This window comes from Thamnophis elegans, chromosome Z (assembly GCF_009769535.1).
Source record: "Thamnophis elegans isolate rThaEle1 chromosome Z, rThaEle1.pri, whole genome shotgun sequence".
Classification (NCBI taxonomy): Eukaryota; Metazoa; Chordata; class Lepidosauria; order Squamata; family Colubridae; genus Thamnophis; species Thamnophis elegans.
In genome coordinates this window covers 88,636,196-88,655,041 of record NC_045558.1, presented here as the reverse complement: position 1 = coordinate 88,655,041, position 18,846 = coordinate 88,636,196, and the positions used below count along the sequence as shown (strand labels likewise).

The 18,846-nt window shown below is 38.9% G+C and overlaps 1 protein-coding gene across 3 annotated transcripts in view; it reads right to left on the bottom strand.

Annotated features, from left to right (window-relative positions):
• MAP3K3 (mitogen-activated protein kinase kinase kinase 3) overlaps positions 1-18,688 on the bottom strand; it is a 51,665-nt gene extending 32,977 nt beyond the window's left edge. For 2 of the 3 annotated variants that reach the window (XM_032235530.1, XM_032235532.1), the window contains exons 1-3: positions 18,399-18,688; positions 946-1,067; positions 255-344 (exon numbers count right to left, since the gene is read on the bottom strand). In XM_032235530.1, the coding sequence (XP_032091421.1) occupies positions 255-344; positions 946-1,067; positions 18,399-18,402 (216 nt within the window). In that variant the 5' untranslated portion in view covers positions 18,403-18,688. The remainder of the gene's footprint in view (positions 1-254; positions 345-945; positions 1,068-18,398) is intronic. The other variant, XM_032235531.1, reaches the window with a different exon arrangement.
• Between the last annotated feature and the right edge of the window lie 158 nt (positions 18,689-18,846).

Below are 18,846 nucleotides of genomic sequence, written 5' to 3'. Positions count from 1 at the left end.
TAAATTGAATGAATGAATAAAACCCTGCATTCTACCTTTAACAATTAGTTCTATCAAGACAGAGTCTTGAGTCTCACATATTTACTTCTGGATATAACACAAGATCTGAAACTAAGGTATGCTTTTCTAGTTGGAGAAATTCAGAAAAATTCTGCTTTTCATTTTAGTTTTTTTCAAATTAATGCTATTTGTATTATTTAAAAGCTATACTACTGGCTAAACAGTCAATACTAGAAGAAAACTTTTTTTTTTACCTGTGTCTTTTTTTCCTCTACTGCAAGACTATTTTGTTTTCTTATCATAAGGTTGTTTAGGAGACCTGGGTTGCTGGCACTGTGTTTTTTCTTAAAGAGGGAAAAGAAACTCAATTATTTATTTAGACGAGAAAAAGTCAAAATTGTATGACAGGTTAATGAGAAGTGTAGGGCTGAGTGTGTAGAATGAATGGAGTATGTTTGTGAAACAACTTTAAAGGTATACTGGTAGGAAGTATCTGAGCATGGAGAGAGAGGGATGGAAGATATTTGTTTGTCTGTGGAAATATTCGTCGGCATAATGGAGTAATTTAATATCTGGAATATTTTCCATCATGATAATATTCCCAATTACTTGAGTTTTATATAGCTCTCAATATAGAATTTATTGACAATTTTGGAAAGATCAGGACATCAAAACAGAAATGGCACAGCTATAACTTGACTATAGTGCATACTAGTAGCAGTATCCATCTCTCTTGAATTACCTTTGATAACATACACTATCTCCTCCAAATTGAAAATAATGATAGAATCTTTGGGCATTGGAGCAAAGTAAAATATGTCACTGAGATTGCTAAGAACTCTGGGTCTAGTTGCTGAAAGGTAATGTGACTGGAAGAGTTAATTCCTGAGCAATGTTTCTACTAGCTAATGATAAAGAAGATTCTACTTATCAGGAATGTATTACCTGTCTATTGGAATGTGGGGAATCTTTGTTCTTCATGCTGTCAAAACCAGACAATCTAGGACGTCGGCTCATTTGGAGGGCAACCAAGTCCTTCATGATAGAATTCAAAGCCTCCTGTTCATCTGAAACAATGAAAGCAAAGATTTTTAATGACTGGCCTATTTTTAGAAAGGAACGTTTCCTACCCCCACTTTATTTTGTCTATTATTTATTACAATTATTTATATTATGACTTTAACAATCTCCCCCAAACATCTGGCAAGTAAACAAAGGATAATAAACATTTTATCATATTATATTAACAAAACTCTCTCAGGATATTTCTACTACGTGCATATCCAAGTTACAATGTATTAATCTCCCTTCAGATTGGCTAGGATCATTTTTAATTTTTCTCCCTTTTATTGCTTGCATTGGGTCTAGTCATCACTAAATTACACAGGGAGTCCTCAGTTTATGACTGGTCGCTTAGCAGCCATTTGAAGTTACAACCTACCTGAAAAGGAGACTTATGACCTGAATCAGAGGATCTAATGCTTGTTGCTCTCTTGCAGCTATGTAATTGCACCATTTGTGTGCTCACAAACACAGCTGAATTTACAGCCATTTGCAGCATCCCATGGTTACATGACCATGTTTTACAACATTTTTGTCGAAAACCGGTACTTACCTCCAGTTTGGTAAAACTGTACTATAGTACCCCATGGTTTGTCTTAGTGACCACAGTGTTTGCTTAATGACCACCGTGTCCATTTAACAGGTTCAAAAATGTTGTAGAATCAGATTGATCCATTTTATGATCATTGCAACTTACGATTACAATCAATTAGCAGACTCCATTACAGTTATAACTCAAGGACTACCCATACTGCTTCCACTGCAGTACTATAAACTTCTGTCCCTTCTTGAAGATATTTTATCTAGTTCAGGTGCATAAGCAAAGACCCAAAACAATATTTTCTAATATTAATATTACATAAAAAATTGGACTATTACTATCTGTGAAAAAGTTCATAACTTGGAGTATTGAATGAAAAACATCATATATTTACAGAATATTAGTAGTAATTGGCTTAACAAAATTTGTCAATTTTCAGTCTTGAAATTACATTTTTACTAAAGGAGAAACAAGAGGGAAAAGAGAATCAGTATTTCTATATGGCCTAGATTTAATTCACTGCTTATTCATTAAATTATAAAATCATATTTTGAAGAAAACCATGTAATTTTAATAGCCTGAAAATGTTTTTTATTTAATTTTATAGATAATTAGACGTAGATATATAAATAGAGATGTAATGTAGATAATTTTTTTCTCTTAGTTACGGGTAGTTTAGTTTTTGTATTTTATGAGGTTTTTTAAAGATTTGCTGAAGTTTTTGGTTCCCCCCCCTTTTCTTTTCTTGATATTATTTGTATTTTCTTTCTTGTCTCACTAAGTATGGTAGCTACTTTATATAATATGTTTGTTTTCTTTTTTAAATGTATATAGTCATTTATACAATGGTAAAATAATCATATTATTTAATTTAAATATAACTTTTCAAAATAATATCAACAATATATTAAACTTTACATTCCTTGGCAAAGGCTTGGGTGAAGAGCCAGGTCTTCATAAGTCTTCTAAACCAGGGCTCCTCAATCCCTGGGCCAGTACTGGGCAGCGGCCCATTCGAAACCAGGAACCAGGTCAAGCAGCAGACGAGATGTGAATCAGGGGTGAAATCCTACTTTCAGTACTGGTTCACCTGAACCAGTACTAAAAAAATGCTGCTATTCGCTCAAACTAGTAGTAAAAAATGCTTAACAAAGTTAAAAAAAAAGTTCCAATGATTAGCTGGACTGCGCAATGACAGGAATATTTTTTAAAACTTTTTTAGCATTTGGGGTTTGTTTTTGCTCCCAGGAGGCTTCCCTGAGACCTGCTAGGCCAAAAATGGGGGGTGGGGGGTATTGTGAAAGAAAGAAAGAAAGAAAGGAGGGAGGGAAAAAGGAGAGGAAGGACCACAAACCTGGTACTAGACACAGCTTCATAGGATACCTTGAAAGAGCACAGCAATCCATGCCTGGAAGGGTCCTGGAGGTCATCTAGTCCAATCTCCTACTCCAGCAGGATATTGTTAAAATGAATTTCTGTAGCCACGCCCACCCAAGTCACATGACCCCCACCAGAACCGGTAGGAAAGTTTAGATTTCACTGATGTGAATGCACATAGCTCCATTTGCACAAGTGGTAGGCGCATCCATGATCACATGAAGCTCCATTTGTGCAAGCGGAGGGTGCACGTGCCTGCTGCTTGTGCAAATGGAGTTATGTGAGAGTTCATGCGCCTGCCGCTCACACAGAACCATCCCCTCTCGCCCCGTTGGTCCACGAAACTGGAAAGGTTGAGGATGATTGTTCTAAACAACAACACAACGGGAGCCTGTTACCTAGAGAAGGTAGCATGCCTTCTGCATGCAACAAGAAACACCAAATGCTATTTCATTTAGGCTTTAATGCTCTTATATAAATTGAGTATATAGAATACTTCGACTACCTAATAACAGCATGTAGATCTAACCAAATAGAGGGAGAAAGCTGCACCTACCCTTCTTTTAAATGAGAAATTCAGCCATAAATTAGTGGGCAATGCCTGCTCCAACCACAGAAATTTAGGAACACTGAGAGCAAATCATTTGCTGCTTATAAGAATGTAAAATTAATATATTTTAATTTATAATACTTGCAACTTGCTCCAATCCCAAGAGTCTGTATGATGTAACATCAACAGCTTTGTTCCTTATGCCATCCGTCTTGTAAACTCACAGGATTCTTTTTCTTTCGCCATATATATGTATACATTTGAACTAGACTGTTATGCTTTTTTGTGTCGTATATGTATGTATATGATACTAGTTGTTTTTTGAGAGCTGAATGCAACAAAATTTAATTTTAATGCTGATTAGTATACATTTAAAGTGACAATCAAGTTCTATTCTATACTATACTATTCTATTCTACTCAACAGAAAGGAGAAGTTAAAAATAGTTATATTCAAATCAATATATAAAAAAAGTTAACATTTTTAATGGATGCCTATAATCAGTCAGCTGATACCAAAAGCCCAAGTAAATAAAATAGCTTTAACTTGTTTATAGAACATTTCATAAAGTGAAGCTATTAAATATAAGTTTTGCCATTCTTACATTTCATTAACCTTAGGAGGGAAGAAAATTTAGGATCTCTTTCAGATAGGCAGACTCAATTCTTGCAAATATTGTCTGAAATATCTTTCTATAATACCCTTTGGGGCAGGGGTAGGTTCCGGCAGCCGCTACTGCCGATTTGCTCGTGGTTGTGCAGTGCTTGCATGCACAGTAAAAAAAAATGCTTCTGTGCATGTGCAGAAGCCAAAAATAAAATGAACCAAGAATCGGTTTGGGGATGTGGCTGGATTGCTGCTGGTTCCAGCAACCCAGGCTGCCAAGTTACTACTGGTTTGGCTAAACCAGTCCGAACCGGTAGAAACCCACCTCTGATTTGGGGTTAATGACTTGCTATATGAACTGGGCCCAAACGTCCCACCAATAATCAATGCAACATTTTGCAAAAGTAGCTTCCAGATCATTTCCAACTGAGTGGTGATCAAAATATGAATTTAAAAATTGAGATCATCCTGTCCAGCTAAGCTTCAACTGCTGCATAAATGAAAGCTGGGCAAAGGATCCCTTAAACAAATCACTTTTTTTGTAAGGTGGAAGCAGCATGAGCCCATCCAAAATAACTACTATTCCGGGGCTGGTGCTATTAAAATGCCCAAATATCTACTGACCACTAGCAATTTGGTTTTGGTAGAATTACACCTGAATTTTTTTGATCCATTCCATGTCATCACAATCTCAAGGTACCAGTTCAAGATTTCATTTCTAATATTTTGTACTTAAAATAATCCTAATGTCATCCTCCCCGGTTTGGAGGAGGAGTTGGAACTGGGACTGTCCGATGGGGATGACCCAGCTCCATTGGGGTGTTCGGAGAGGCCAGAGCCAGATGATGATGCTATCCCAGGCTTCCCAAGCGTTGGGGGAAGTGGTCGACTGGACGGAAAGCGTAGGCAAACTCAGTGAAGGACTGTGCGGCTACTTGGGAGAAGGTTGCCCCGCCACTTCTCACTAGGAATACCTGGAGTGGAATGGCTTAAGGAGAAGCCATGGGGAGTTAGTCTGTCAGGAACAATTGTTTGTTTTGGCTTACACTCCCTTGGCTTTTGACTTGTCTTGCTTCGCCTTGCCTTGAGAACTGCCTTTTGTCTTGTGCCTTGATTTTGCCCTGTGGACTAGAGTTTGCCTTGTGGACTTACTTAGCCAAGTGGACTGGACTTGGGACCCTAGACCTTGCCCTGTAAGTATGCTCCTATGCTGTGGACTTTGTTATATACGGGCTTGTTGTTTGGGGAACTGAGGGTGGCTCCACCTCACGCTACCCTGAAGGCAATCACCTCCAGTTCCCTAAACAACAGCCCATATGTAATAAAGTCCATCAAAGGTTTTTGGCACCAATTATTGGGTAAAAGACACTGTTATCTGTAATTTATTAATACGTTACTTCAGATGTAGATATGTTGACAATTACAAAAAATATATTGTGTATTGAAATTTTGTATAAAATTTTCACTACTATTTTATTTTTCTTCTTTGTTTTGTTTATGTATAAATAAAAGGGAAAAAGAGAGCTCAACATCATCACTCACTTGGTCCAGAGTAGTGATGTATATCTGAATGCCATCAACCTATCAGCAATATCTCATTCCAAACAAACAGATGATCGATTACTTCCAGTAATTTAATTTAATGTTAAACAACATGAAGGAAAATTCTGCAGAACCATATACCAAAATTCCTGTAGACACAAGTACATCTTTGTAAAAAATGTAAAATAGTTGTAACTAATTAATATTCAGTTAATTTAAAAGGAAAATTTAGATATTACTTTTGATTATTATTTTTTGATTGAAACTCTTGAGGTTTATGAAGTGGAATCTTTTAAAAATGTATTCTGAGAAACAGGGAACACAAGGCAATTAAAACATTTTAAAGAGGATACAGCAATAATGGTATTTTTTAACTGACATTTCATGCTTTTTAGAAAATGCTGATCTTGATGATAGTTTATGTCTTCTAATTCATGTAAAACTGAAATTAATATCAGCATAATAAATTGTAATTTTGAAAAATATTTCCTTATGTAGTGTAATTGGATTATGTGTTATGTATTGTATAAGACTCATGAAATACCATAATCTAATTCAACTTCTAGAGTAAAACTTTATGATTTTAGAAAGTTAATTAAGAAATGACTATAAATGAAGGCTTGGCAACATTGAATATTGCTGAAAGGCAGGTTTTTTTGTAAAATGTTCAGAAGATCTAGGGAAATAGTTCTGCTTTTGCTGGAATGCTATTGTCCAGGAAATTCTTCTCATGTTTTAAAAGCCATGCTCCACTTTATATTATTGAGGAAAAGAGAATTAGTACTTATGAGAAAGTTATAGTACAGTGTGAAATATTTATTCTGAGAGTTAGATGGGCAGTACCTGTATCTGAATAATAAATAAATAAAAATTACAAATTAGTATTTGTTTTAGATAAGTGCTAACCAAATTAAACAAGTGCTACTTGTAGAATAATATGAAGAGAAAGCATAATGTCAATATGTTAGTACATAAAAAATGAACATATTTATTCTTCTAATCCAAATTTATTTAAATGCACCTGGGAAATTATAGAAATTTAACACATTTTAATCATTAATATTGTAAGAGACTGAATTATTCATAAACAATCCAATATATATTTACTTAGATTGTTTCTGTACATGACCAAGCCTTCTCATCCCATCTCCAGGCCTCAGCTCCTTCACAATAATCAGTTAGTCTAGCCAATAAATTTCTAAAGCCAGTCTTGGATAGGAAATAAGGATCATGTCATCAGCATATATTAACTTGGAAATTTTCCAACCATTAAGTGAGAGGGAGAAAAAAATAACTATGTGACAATGGCCATTACAATATTATTAATATAAAAGTTAAATAAGAAAGGAGCAAGTAAACATATCTATTTGTCTCACCTCATCAACTAAATAGGGTCTGACAAGAACTCTGGCCCACTCATTTTTACTTTGGCTGTAATTTCAATATGTAATTCAATTATTAATTTAAGAAGAGGCCTATTGAGGTCTGTCCCAGTTCAACTCTCAAAGTTGAAACATGTCAATTGAATTAAAGGCAGAAGGAAGAGCAATGAGGGAAATACAGTGTTGTTTTTCTTGTCTATTGGTATATTTCTGAATAAGAATCTTCAGTCTTCTACTGTGTTATATCCTTTTTGAAATCCTGCTATGGATAGAAGAGTTTTGTTTCTTCCTCTCAGTTTTCTAGTTTATTCAAAATATGCCTGGCATAAAACTCAGAAATCTAATTGGATGATAACTGGCAGGTTACCTGTTAGTTGCTTTGGGGGGGGGGGGGGGGGTGGAGAATTGAATATATTATGCTTTGCTTCCAGTAGGCCAGTACTACATGTTTTATCTATTTCTAAGAAAAGTCTAGTCATATTCTCTCCAGGGGATTTTTCCAAATGTCAGAGTTGAAATCAGCAGAAGAGATTGGATAACCATTTGTCTGAAGTGGTGTAGGATTTCCTGCTTAAGAAGGGGGTTGGACTAGAAGATCTCTGAGGTCCCTTCCAACTTTGTTCTGTTCTGTTCTATTCTATGAACACTATGTAGTAACCTTAATTCAATAGAGGCTATTATTAGCTCAGTATGAGCAGCTGCAGTAGAGGAAAAATACTGAATCCAATTTTGGATTGGTACATGGTGCTATGTGTGAAAATATTACTTACCAATTCCTAAAACTTTTCACTTTTAAAATTAAACCGAGACCAAGTTCTGCACATTGATCCATATGGAAATATGACTTCTTAGTCTTTTTAATAATTCTTTGTATCAGGATCAGGATTGGATCAATAACTAAATAAATGAATTTGTCCTTTTCTCTCTCTGCACCTTTCTCAAACTTGTCTTTGTTACTACGGTTTTGGTCTTATCATTCTTTCCTTGTTTTATTTCCCCTGCAGTGACCAGGAGGGCTTATTTGTGAGCATGTTACTGATTGAAGTAAAATGTACACATTAGAATTAAATTGTAATACAAAATACCTTTGATTTAACCTCTATAAGTTATTTTAAAAAGTAGAAATTTTCTTGCTGAGGTTAATGCTCCATCCAAGATGGCATTCAACCTTTATCAAGATTATAGTATCTCAGGCACAACTGGTCATGACCTATCCTTCCATTCCTCTGCCATCACAACTAATGAAGCTTCTTGAATGAGAAGCGAAACATTTTATTCTTTTTCCTCAAGGAAAAAAGAGCCCAGCTGCCTTTTGAAAAAGCACATTTGAGACCTGGATTGGAACAAAGCAGCCTGATTGGTCAGTTTAGATGAGAGCTAAACACTAAAAGGAGTTCCCCAGAATTTAGATCAGGTTTATATAATCCTTGACTTATGTGTGGAGAAAATCAATGCCAGTTTGGGCAACAGAAAGAAGCAAGCTCAGAGTCTCACTATTGGGCCATCTCCCCACTCATGTGGCTGAGACTGAGTTGGGAGAAGAGGAATCCATGCAAATTAAGGAAGGCAAAGTGTTGAGAAAGTGCTGAGCCCCTCTTGCAAGAGCTCACAGGAGGGGCTACTCAATCACTAAATAGACTTGATTCTATCCGAATCAAGATACATTGCTGAAAATTTATGTTACTCTGACTTTACCCAACGCTTTTAGTGGACTCTGGAGCAACTGCTTTGCTGATTTCATAGAATTAGCAACAGTTCTGAAACATTGCAGATTCCATAAGGCTTACTATTCCTATGAAAGTAGAAATAATAGATGGTCAGCCTTTTAAAAAAGTGCAATTACACAAACTATAGTTCCCCTGCAACTATCAGTTGCAAAACATATAGAACAGTTTCCTATTTATATCATGCATGCACCACCTTCGCATCCTAATCATAATGGGATTGGCGCAATCCTGTAATAAACTGCGAGACTATGTCTTTTCCCACTTCATTGTGTATAAGCAATGGCTCCTTTGAAACAAGCAAAAGAAAATCCTGGGATGAAGAGGCAAAGTTGCTAGCTAAGTACAGAGACTCTGCAGACTTTGGGGAAGAGGAAGCATCAGTCTTTTCCACACATACAATCCATGCTTTTAAAAAAACCTGATTTATAAATATAGAAAATATTGCACCATAATTTACTAACCCAAATTGTGTATTTGAACTTATCAAATGCTGCCAAAAATGCAACCTCACTCCTCGATTCTGATGAGACTGTATGCATTTCAAAGGATCAACTTGGTAAATATGTGTACTTTGCAATCTATCCAATAAGTCCAATATGACTGGTACTAGGTAATGGTCTCTCACTATTATGACGTTAAGCACTTTGTAGTTGGGACCCCACTGATTGGGTTCAGGAAACCGGGGTCTTGCTTCTTAGGGACAAAGAAGCTGGTGACTATAGGAGGTCTAATAAAATATTTTTGCAGATTAGAATTGAAATATTGCTTCAAAATTGAGGGCTCTTTAGCTGACATGGGATATTGCCTCTTTGCTGGGTTTTTATTCCCTGGGATCAAAAAGATCACAAAGTATTTGCAACAGTTAGATTTATTGGCTTATTGCATTTCCATAGATGGAGTTCAAATAGATCCCCAGAAAGGGCACACAGTGTTCCCATAGCAGGCTCCCAAAAATGTAAAGGACATTCAGAGTTTTTTTACACTTTTCGAACTTTTACAACTTTTATTCCTACCTTTGCACATAAAGTTAAAACTCTAATTCAACTGTTAAGAAAAGAGAGTTCAATTTCCTTGGACAAGCACAGAGCAGGCAGCGTTTGAAGAACTCAAAACAGCAACAACAGCCCCTTCTTCAAATACCCCAACCCATTCAAGAGATTTAATGTCCATATTGATGCTTTCAATATGGCTACAGGAGCAGTACTCTTACAGAAGCCCCCCATCCCACCCTGGGGAGAGAAACCATCATTACTCCAGAGCATTCACTTCCCCATGAAAAAATTATGACATTTTACATAAAGAACTGTTAGAAGTTAAAACAGCTTTTGACCAGTAAGAGACATTTCTTAGAAGGGTTGTGTTGGTCAAATTTGACCATAAGAATCTGGAAATGCTAAAATAGACTTAAGCCACTCTACCTGAGGGAAGAAAGATCGAGGCATTTTTTTCTCTTGTTTTGACTTTACATTACATATGTACCAGGCTCAAATAAATTGATGCTGGATGCAGTGTCCCATAAACCTGTGTAATAATGAACACCTGTAAGGATTTTACAATCCTTTAACTTTTGGCAAGTTCCTGCAGAAGCAGCTATCAAGGTATTGGGGGCAGCACCAATACCCCAGGATTTATTTGCCAATAGCAATCTCTTGACTAGTTTTCATGGGCCTAGATGGATACTGTAGGGCAGGGGTGTCAAACTCACAGTGCCACGTTGTCATCATGTGACATATCTTGACTTTTCCCCCTTTGCTAAACCGGGGTAGGGGTGGGCATGACCAGTGCATGATGCATCTGGCGCATGGGCTGCAAATTTGACACTTCTAGGGAGTTCCACTAATACTATGTGCCTTTATATTCCGCTATTTTCAGTGGAAAAAGGGATTTGAAGCTCATCGAATAGTGGTGCCTGGCTGCATCTTTGAGGGAGGAGGTTTTGTACTTTGCCATGATAAACAGACAGCAGGACATGAGTGCGTGTTTTCAAGAACATCAGAACATTAAGAGACTTTTGATGACCTAAAATAGCAGCAGATATCAAGGATTTCCCCTTCCCTGAATTCAAATGTTCCTGGGAAAATACCAGACATGTGCATGTTCCTGACTTGGTGTGGCAATCCCATCAGCGTTTCCCAGAAAAGTGATAGCCTCCCAAACTCCCAGTTCCCTTCCATGCACCGGAACCGCCAAAAGAATAAAAGTGAAGGAGTTAACCAGACAGAATGGGACCCTTTGGAGGGAGACATGGCAGTTGATGCAGTCCAACTATCCGCTTCCGGCCTTCACTTCCTGAGAGAGATGGGAGAGGAACATGCTGATCATCTAGATATTTTCCAGATAGCAGCACCTGCTCCAACGGATACTTCAGATATGGGGGTGGATTCCTTTGAACTGGCTCCATTTCCCAAATTCTTCTGAAAACTGAGACAATGAGGATGTCACAAAAGAAGGGGAAGGCTATTTTGAAAGCGGGGTAATGTGGGAAAGACGCTAGCAGAGACAGGAGAGAAGTCAAATGGAGAATTAGTCTGATATTCCTATCTGAACATAAGAGGAAGAAGTCTTACCATGCTTGAATGCCGCTGAAACTTATCAAGTTTTACCCACGTGCAAACCGTCAGTCTGAGAAGATTTCTGTATATAGGCAGCTAAATGAACTCTTCATGTGTGAATCTGATTGTTCATGCCTGACAATTAGTGATATTCAAAACATTATGCTCTGCCTAAATGCAAGAAGATATATTGATGATATTGTATCCTATCTTGAAAACATGCAATGGCTATATTTGAAAAGCATCAAAAATATTTTGCTTTAAATAGAACACAATGGAAAGGTTAAAAAAAAACAATAGTAAAATTTGTTTGCATCCTATTAATATAAGCTGTAACTTCTACTTGTATTTGGTTGTCATTTCTAATCTTAATCTGTTCTTCTTGGCAATCTTGTTTTCTTTGGCTGTCCATAAACAGATACCCATGTTTTCCTGAAAATACAACCTACTCAGAAAGTAAGTCCTAGCTTGATTTTTATGTGTGCTTAATATAAGCCCTACCCTCAAAATAAACCCTAATTATGACCCCACCTACTCCAGGGTGGACTGGTTAAAATTAATCTAGGATGGGGATGTGGGGTGGAACTGCCTTACTACTTACTTTAGGATAGTTGCAGCTAGATCTTGCACATCTTGCCCACCTCAATCTGGAGCTCTGTTATCGGCCTCAGAGGCCGTCAGGAAAGTGTTGATGCCTGCAGAAGAAATGGGCCGAGGTGTGTGAGGCCTGACTGCAACTATCTGCTGGAGAAGTTCCCGAACGCCTCTGACAGCGAAAAGGGGCCCGGGGGTGACATGCACAAGTGGGTGACACCCACCCCGAAAATAAGACCTGGTGCCTTTTTTGGTGGCAAAATATATATAAGATAGGGTCTTATTTTGGATGAAACATGATATTAATTCCTGATGGCCCCAGCCCCCCCCCCCATCAGCTTGTCTAGGAGGAATTGGATCCTCCTCAAGGTCATTACAGCGAAAGGGGCATATTTCCTCCTAGATCAAGGAGGACTCTGGGTATCCCAAGGAGGCTGAGGTGAAGAGGTCTGAAACGCCTCCCCCAGAGCTGGTGGGGAATTACACTGCCCTGGAGAGCCCTGTGGAAAAACCTCTTGGGGTTGAGGCAAGGGGCTAGGGTCCCTGGATGGCTGTCCAGAAGAAATGGACAGTCTTCTGGTCCTTACAAAGGTTTTCTCAAGGGTCTTGTGTCTGCAGGCCTCGGCCTTGGATAAGGCCTTGCCACCTCTGGGGTTAGGGGTCCCCTTCCCTTTAGTGCTCTTTTTCCCTTGTTCCACCTCAGGTGGATCTGGCCTACTGCGTTTCACCATGGAGTCCGGATTGTCCTCTGGGGCCCTCTTGGTTCTCTCAGCCATGACTTCTTGCCTTTAGTCTTCGAGGCTGGGAAGCAGTAGGCCTGGCACCAGGTCAAGTGTTTGTGGTAACTGCATGCCTCACAGTGGGGACGGGAGTATGACCTGAGGGCCAAACCTCTTCCAGGCTGCTCGCAGCTGTTCTTCTGTGGAGGAGAAAGTCTTGCCGGCGCCCCCCAACGAAGGCTAATCTACCCCCGCGGCTTCTGCGTGCTGAGGGAGAAAGGCGCGATAGCTGTAAACAGTCAGACTAGAAAGCGTGCCAAAACATGTTGCAAATGGCCACTGCGCCTCTATCGGAGTCAACAGGAGCTGCCTGTCGCAATCCAGGCCTCCACCGAGGTCTCCGGGTGAATATGGTCAATGTGCAGCTGGGGTGGGGGGGGGAAGGAAGCCTCCTGCCACCCGACCCCCACGCTCACCAGCAGCCGCCGGACAAGCACCCCATGAACCACAGCTCCGTTGGCAAATTGAAGCCGGGAACTCCGAATTCCAGTCAGCCCTGTAACTTCAAAAGGCTTTCTTTCCCTGTCTAACAATGACAAAAATAACAAATAGCTAACTAATTTTGGTGAGTTTCAGAATATTCGTCCAAGGACTGAGGAACTCCCCCAAAACGCATGCAAACTGGGCTGGACTGAGTTTTTGAACTGGTCCTCAATGAGGAGGGGAGGTGTGGCTAAGAAAATTAACTCAGTCCTTGGGCGAATAGACTGAATTTAATCCATGCTTGGACTCTCCAAGCAGCACACAGGAGAATATGGATGATTATAATAAATTATGGGTTTCATTTATTGATATATTTATTATACAATTTTATACATGCACGTATGTAAGTAACTAAATATAAGCTCTATGTGTTTTTGTTTTTTTGCTTTCTTTTTTACTTTTATCATTTTATATATTATTTTTCTTTGCTTTTTGCATTTAATTAAAAAAGAAAAAAAAATCTTAGATAGCAAATAGGGAACCTATCCTTTTATACAGACCTGTTGCTGTGAAAACAAAAACTGATGAAAACAATAATATGGGCAGTTAAACAAAAATTGCTATAAGTTACGTAGAACTCATAAGTGGTTAGATGCTGCTACATGGCCAAATCACTCTACGGTACATTTTCTTTCAAATTCTTAAGAGGAAAAAAAAGAGCAAATGTTGATATCCCTTAATTGAGAATCATTGGTAGAGGTTCATATATTGGAGTAAAGGCAGGAGAACATTGGTTGAAGTCTACCTTGGTCATAGAAGCTCACTGGGTGATTTTGGGCCAGATATACTCTCAGCCCAAATTATCAAAAAAGTAATAGTTAAAAGTAGGGAAATCAGAGAGATTTAAAAATGATAGATACTTTTGGAGTAAAAGGGAAGAAGAGCCTGCTATTTTTATCTGCAATAGTGAAAGCAACTTTGGTTGAATAGTTCCCAAGTATCAACTAGGTTTAATATAGGAAGAAATACCATCTAAATCTGCAATGAGACTCAATTAAAATACAAAGCCACTGAATACATACAAGTATGCCAGAGTTCCTCTGCTAACATTTTGATTCAATGTTTGAAATATAGTCACATTTATACATTCATATTTTCTATTAGTACAAATATAAAGTACACATTTATCAGCAGAATTCTTGTGATTATAGTAAAAAGCCAGATTGCAAGATATATATGTTTGTTTGTGTGTGTGTGTGTGTGTGTGTGTGTATACATACATACATACATACATACATACATACATACATACATGTTCAAATCCCAGTAAGGGTATGGCTAGCTGATGAGAGCTAAATAGCTTGAAATAGATCTATACTAGTCTCCCTTTATTTATTTATCAGCACAAATACAACAAAATGTAACAAAAAGGCAACAGTAAAAATATTGGGTTTCTGCCTGGATGGTCTCTTGTGACGAGCCGAAGGACAGAGAATGGAAGTAGTGATCTTCCTCCCATATTTGGACATACCGGGGGTTGTAAAAGAAATCTAATATATATATATACACATATTCAGTAGTAATCCTATGCAACTTCCAAGGAAGTATTTATATAACTATGCTTAGGTTTGAAGAGTAAACCTCAAATTATAGATGATGCTTGCTTAACAGGGGTGGCGCAGTGGTTCAACCGTTAAGACACTGGGCTTGTCAACTTGAAAGCCAGCAGCCCAGATTCAAGACCCAAGTGACACGTGAGCTCCTCTCCTTGCCCACTACTGCCAATCTAATAGTTCAAAACTATGCAAATTCAGGTAGATAAATAGGTACCACATTGATGGGAAGGTAACAATGCCCCATGATTCATTTACCTCCCAAAGACCCATTAGATCGCACAGGCCGGCCTCCTCCAGGTTCCATCCACCAGCCAATGCATCACCTCATCCAATCTAAGTAAAAGCAGCAGAAACGTTATCAGTTCTTGCTAATGAGATGGCTAGGCTGAAAAGATTTAAGCAATCACCAGCCCTGATACTAACAAACATTATTTTTCAAAAGGTAATTTATAAAATTAAATGATACAAACTGGAACTAAATTCAATACAACTTTACAAATGGAATGTGTACAGGACTGACTATGAAATAAGTGGATTACTATCAGCTAGCTCTAAGAAAATGTTAATTGGATAGTAAAGTCAAAGGCAAAAAACAAACATACCTGAGAGAGAGGGGAGGGGGAGATAGACAGACTCTGATTGTACAGTTGTTGAATTTTTCTCCCTCATGAATCTATACTCAGTACTCCATAATGACAAAGTGAAAACAAAATTTTAGAAATATCTGTAAATTTATTAAATAGAAAAAAGGAAATATCACATTGGCGTAAGTATTCAGACCCCTTGCAACTTGAAATTTAGCTCAGGTGCCTCCCAGTTCTCTTGATCATTGCTGACATGTTTCTGTATCTTGTTTGGAGTCTATCTGTGGTAAATTAAATTGTTTGGATATGATTTGGAAAGCCACACACCTTTTTGCAGAAGGCTCACAGCTGACAATGCATACTGTGAGTGTAGCAGTGTAGCAGAGCAAAGCAATGTGGTCAAAGGAACTGCCTTCAGAACTCAGAGACAGGATTATTACAAGGCACAGATCTGAGGAAGGCTACAATAAAATTTCTGCTGCACTGAAGGTTCCTAAGAGCACAGTGGCCTCCATAATTCTCAAATGGAAGAGGTTTGGCACAACCAGAATTCTTCCAAGAACTGGTTTTCCTGTCAAATTGAGCAAAGTGGGAGAAGGATTTTAGTAAAAGAGGTAATAACAACCCAATGGTCACTCTGCCTGAGGTTCCAGATATCCTATGTGGAGATGGGACAGAGTTCCAGAAGGACAACCATCACTACAGCTCTCCACCGATCTGGACTTTATGGCAGAGTGGCTAGATAGAAGCCTCTCCTCAGTACAAAACACATGAAAATCAGCATGGAGTTTGCAAAAAAGCACCTGAAGGACTCTCAAACTGTGAGGAACAAGATTCTCTGGTCTGATAAACCAAGATTGAACTGTCTGGCCACAATTCTAAACCAGGCACCGCTTATCGCATGTCTAATATCATCCCAATAGTGAAGCATGGTGGTGGCAGCATCATGCTGTGAGAGTGTTTTTCAGCAGCAGGGACTGGGGGACTGGTCAGGGTTGAGAGAAAGCTGAATGGAGCAAAGTACAGGGATATTTTCAATGAAAACTTGTTCCAAAGTGCTCAGGATTTCAGACTGGGCCGAAAGGTTCACTTTCCAATATGACAATGATCCTAAACATACAGCCAAGACAACATAGGAATCCCTTACTCTGTGAATTTCTTAAGGTAGCCAAGCCAGAGTCCTGATTTGAACCTTATTGAACATCTCTGGAGGGATCTGAAAATGGCTGTCCACCAACTGTCTCTATATTCAACCTGACTGAACTTGAAAGGATTTGCAAGGAAGAATGGCAGAAAATCATGCAAAAACATGCAAAGCTTATTGCGTTGTACCCAAAAAGACTCAGGACTGTAATTGCTGACAAAGTTGCTTCCACAAACAATTTTGAGTGAAGAGTCTGAATACTCATTCTAGTGTGATATTTTAGTTTGTTCTTTTTAATAAATTTCCAGAAAATTCTGTTTTCACTTTGTCATTATGGGGTACTGAGTGTAGATCAACAAGACAATGAATTTTAACAATTGTAGAAACTGTAGGCTGCAGCATAAACTAATTGACAAAAGTAAAGGGGGTCTGAATACTTTCTAAATGCAGTGTGTGTGTGTGTGTGTGTGTGTGTGTGTGTGTGTGTGTGTTTTGGTTGTTAAAGATCATATGTGGAAGGAGAAGGACAGCCAAAGTCATTCTGGGTCTGAAGTCACATCTGTATAAACTAAATCAAATCCTTTTTTATTTAGAAATAATAACTAGTGTGAGGAATAATATAAAATTAGACAGGATGTGGAGAATGTCATTTACTTCCAGTTAATTTGGGGAAATTGTAAATGCTATCACAGGTGTGCCAGGAGAGTGCCTTAGCAACCACTGATATCTGACTTCATTTGGTCATTGCACATTTCAATAATAAAACAGGTCCCCATCAAAGAAAAATTATAAACTGATTTTTTTTTTAACCACAGAATATGAAAACAAGCAAAACTGCTCTTCTGCACACTGAAGCATCCATATCCCTATGCCCATGTACAGAATGGTGGAACAGGGCAGATAATTATAATATATCAGTAGATCAGTAGATCTGAGTAGATTTTCATATACTCAACTTTTTTCAACATTAAAATGAGTAAATATTTTCTGTCTTCAGAAGAGGACCACCTGGCATGCATTTCTGGGTGAAAGGATCTTGAACTTGATTCTGTTAAGATACTGAGAACAACTCCCAAGTTTAAAAACACCAAACAAATAGTTGCATTAGTTTATCTTTAATGGGTTTTGGAATGCTAGTACAAATCCAAATCTGGCCCACTGTAAGTTCCCAAAGACTTTCTAAGGCTACAAGTCTACAAACCTTGACTGAATATGGGGGTTGTTAGGACAGGGACATTAGGCACATTGTTGGGCTTATGCACACTCCTTACAGACCTCTTACGAATGGGGTGAGATCTAAGGTTAAAGTTATGGGGGTTTGGGGAAGAAACCACTGAATTAGGAAACGTATTCCCAGGCATTGACCACTCTGTTGCTGAAGTCCTATTTTCTTCAACTGAGTTTGGTAAGATTTACTTTAAGTTTATATCTATTGTGTGCTTGTGTATTGTTGTGGTTGAAGCTGAAGTAGTCATTGATATACTGAATACAAAGCAAAATATTCAGCAACATTCACCCACCCCTTTGCCGGCAAATCTTCCATCCATGCACGATTCAAACGCTGGATTGCGATTAAAAACAGAAGGTTGTCAGACAAAACCATTAGTTCGCAGCAGCGCTCTGTGAATCTCCCGAAGTTTACGAGTGCTTCAGGAAAAGCTGCTAACCAAAGGCAGGACTATAGATCGCTCCCGTCAGCGCTCCTATGTACGAAGCTTATTATTATTATTATTATTATTATTATTATTATTATTATTATTATTATTATTATTAAAGAAGTTTCTCCCGCACAGCCAGCAACAAGGCCAAGCCGTTAGCACCGCGGAGCTTTCTCCTCTTTTGAGGTCAACACCCAGCTTTTATCCAGCGGGGTTGACCAGATGCTTCGACCCTCCGCCAGGACCAGCCGTGTCCCTTACCCATTTTGGCGTTCGGGGCGGCTGGGCTGGGAGAGGCGCGACCGTCGCTCGGCTCTCCTCCCTTCTCCTCCGGCTCCGCTCTTCTTCCTTTCGCCCTCACAGCAGCCACCTCCGCCGCCGCCGCCGCCTCCTCCTCATACCAAAGCTTTTGCCCGGGTACCCGCTTCAGCCACCTCCGTCCCAAGGCCCGAAACAAGCGGCGGCTCCTCCTCCGCTCGCCTTCCGTCGATGAATCTCTACTTCTTCCTTCAGCGACAGAAACGCGCTGAAATTCTATGCAAGGCTCTCGCGCTCACGCACGCGCAGTTCCTCCGGTGGAAACTAAAGATTCCCTCGCGGCGCAAAAGCACGCGTGCGCATTCTCTTAAAAAAGAGGCGGGGCTACTGAAATGTTCACCTGCCAATTACTGTAGTGTAGCAGGAGCGAGAGGGGGAACGTTTTGTCGAT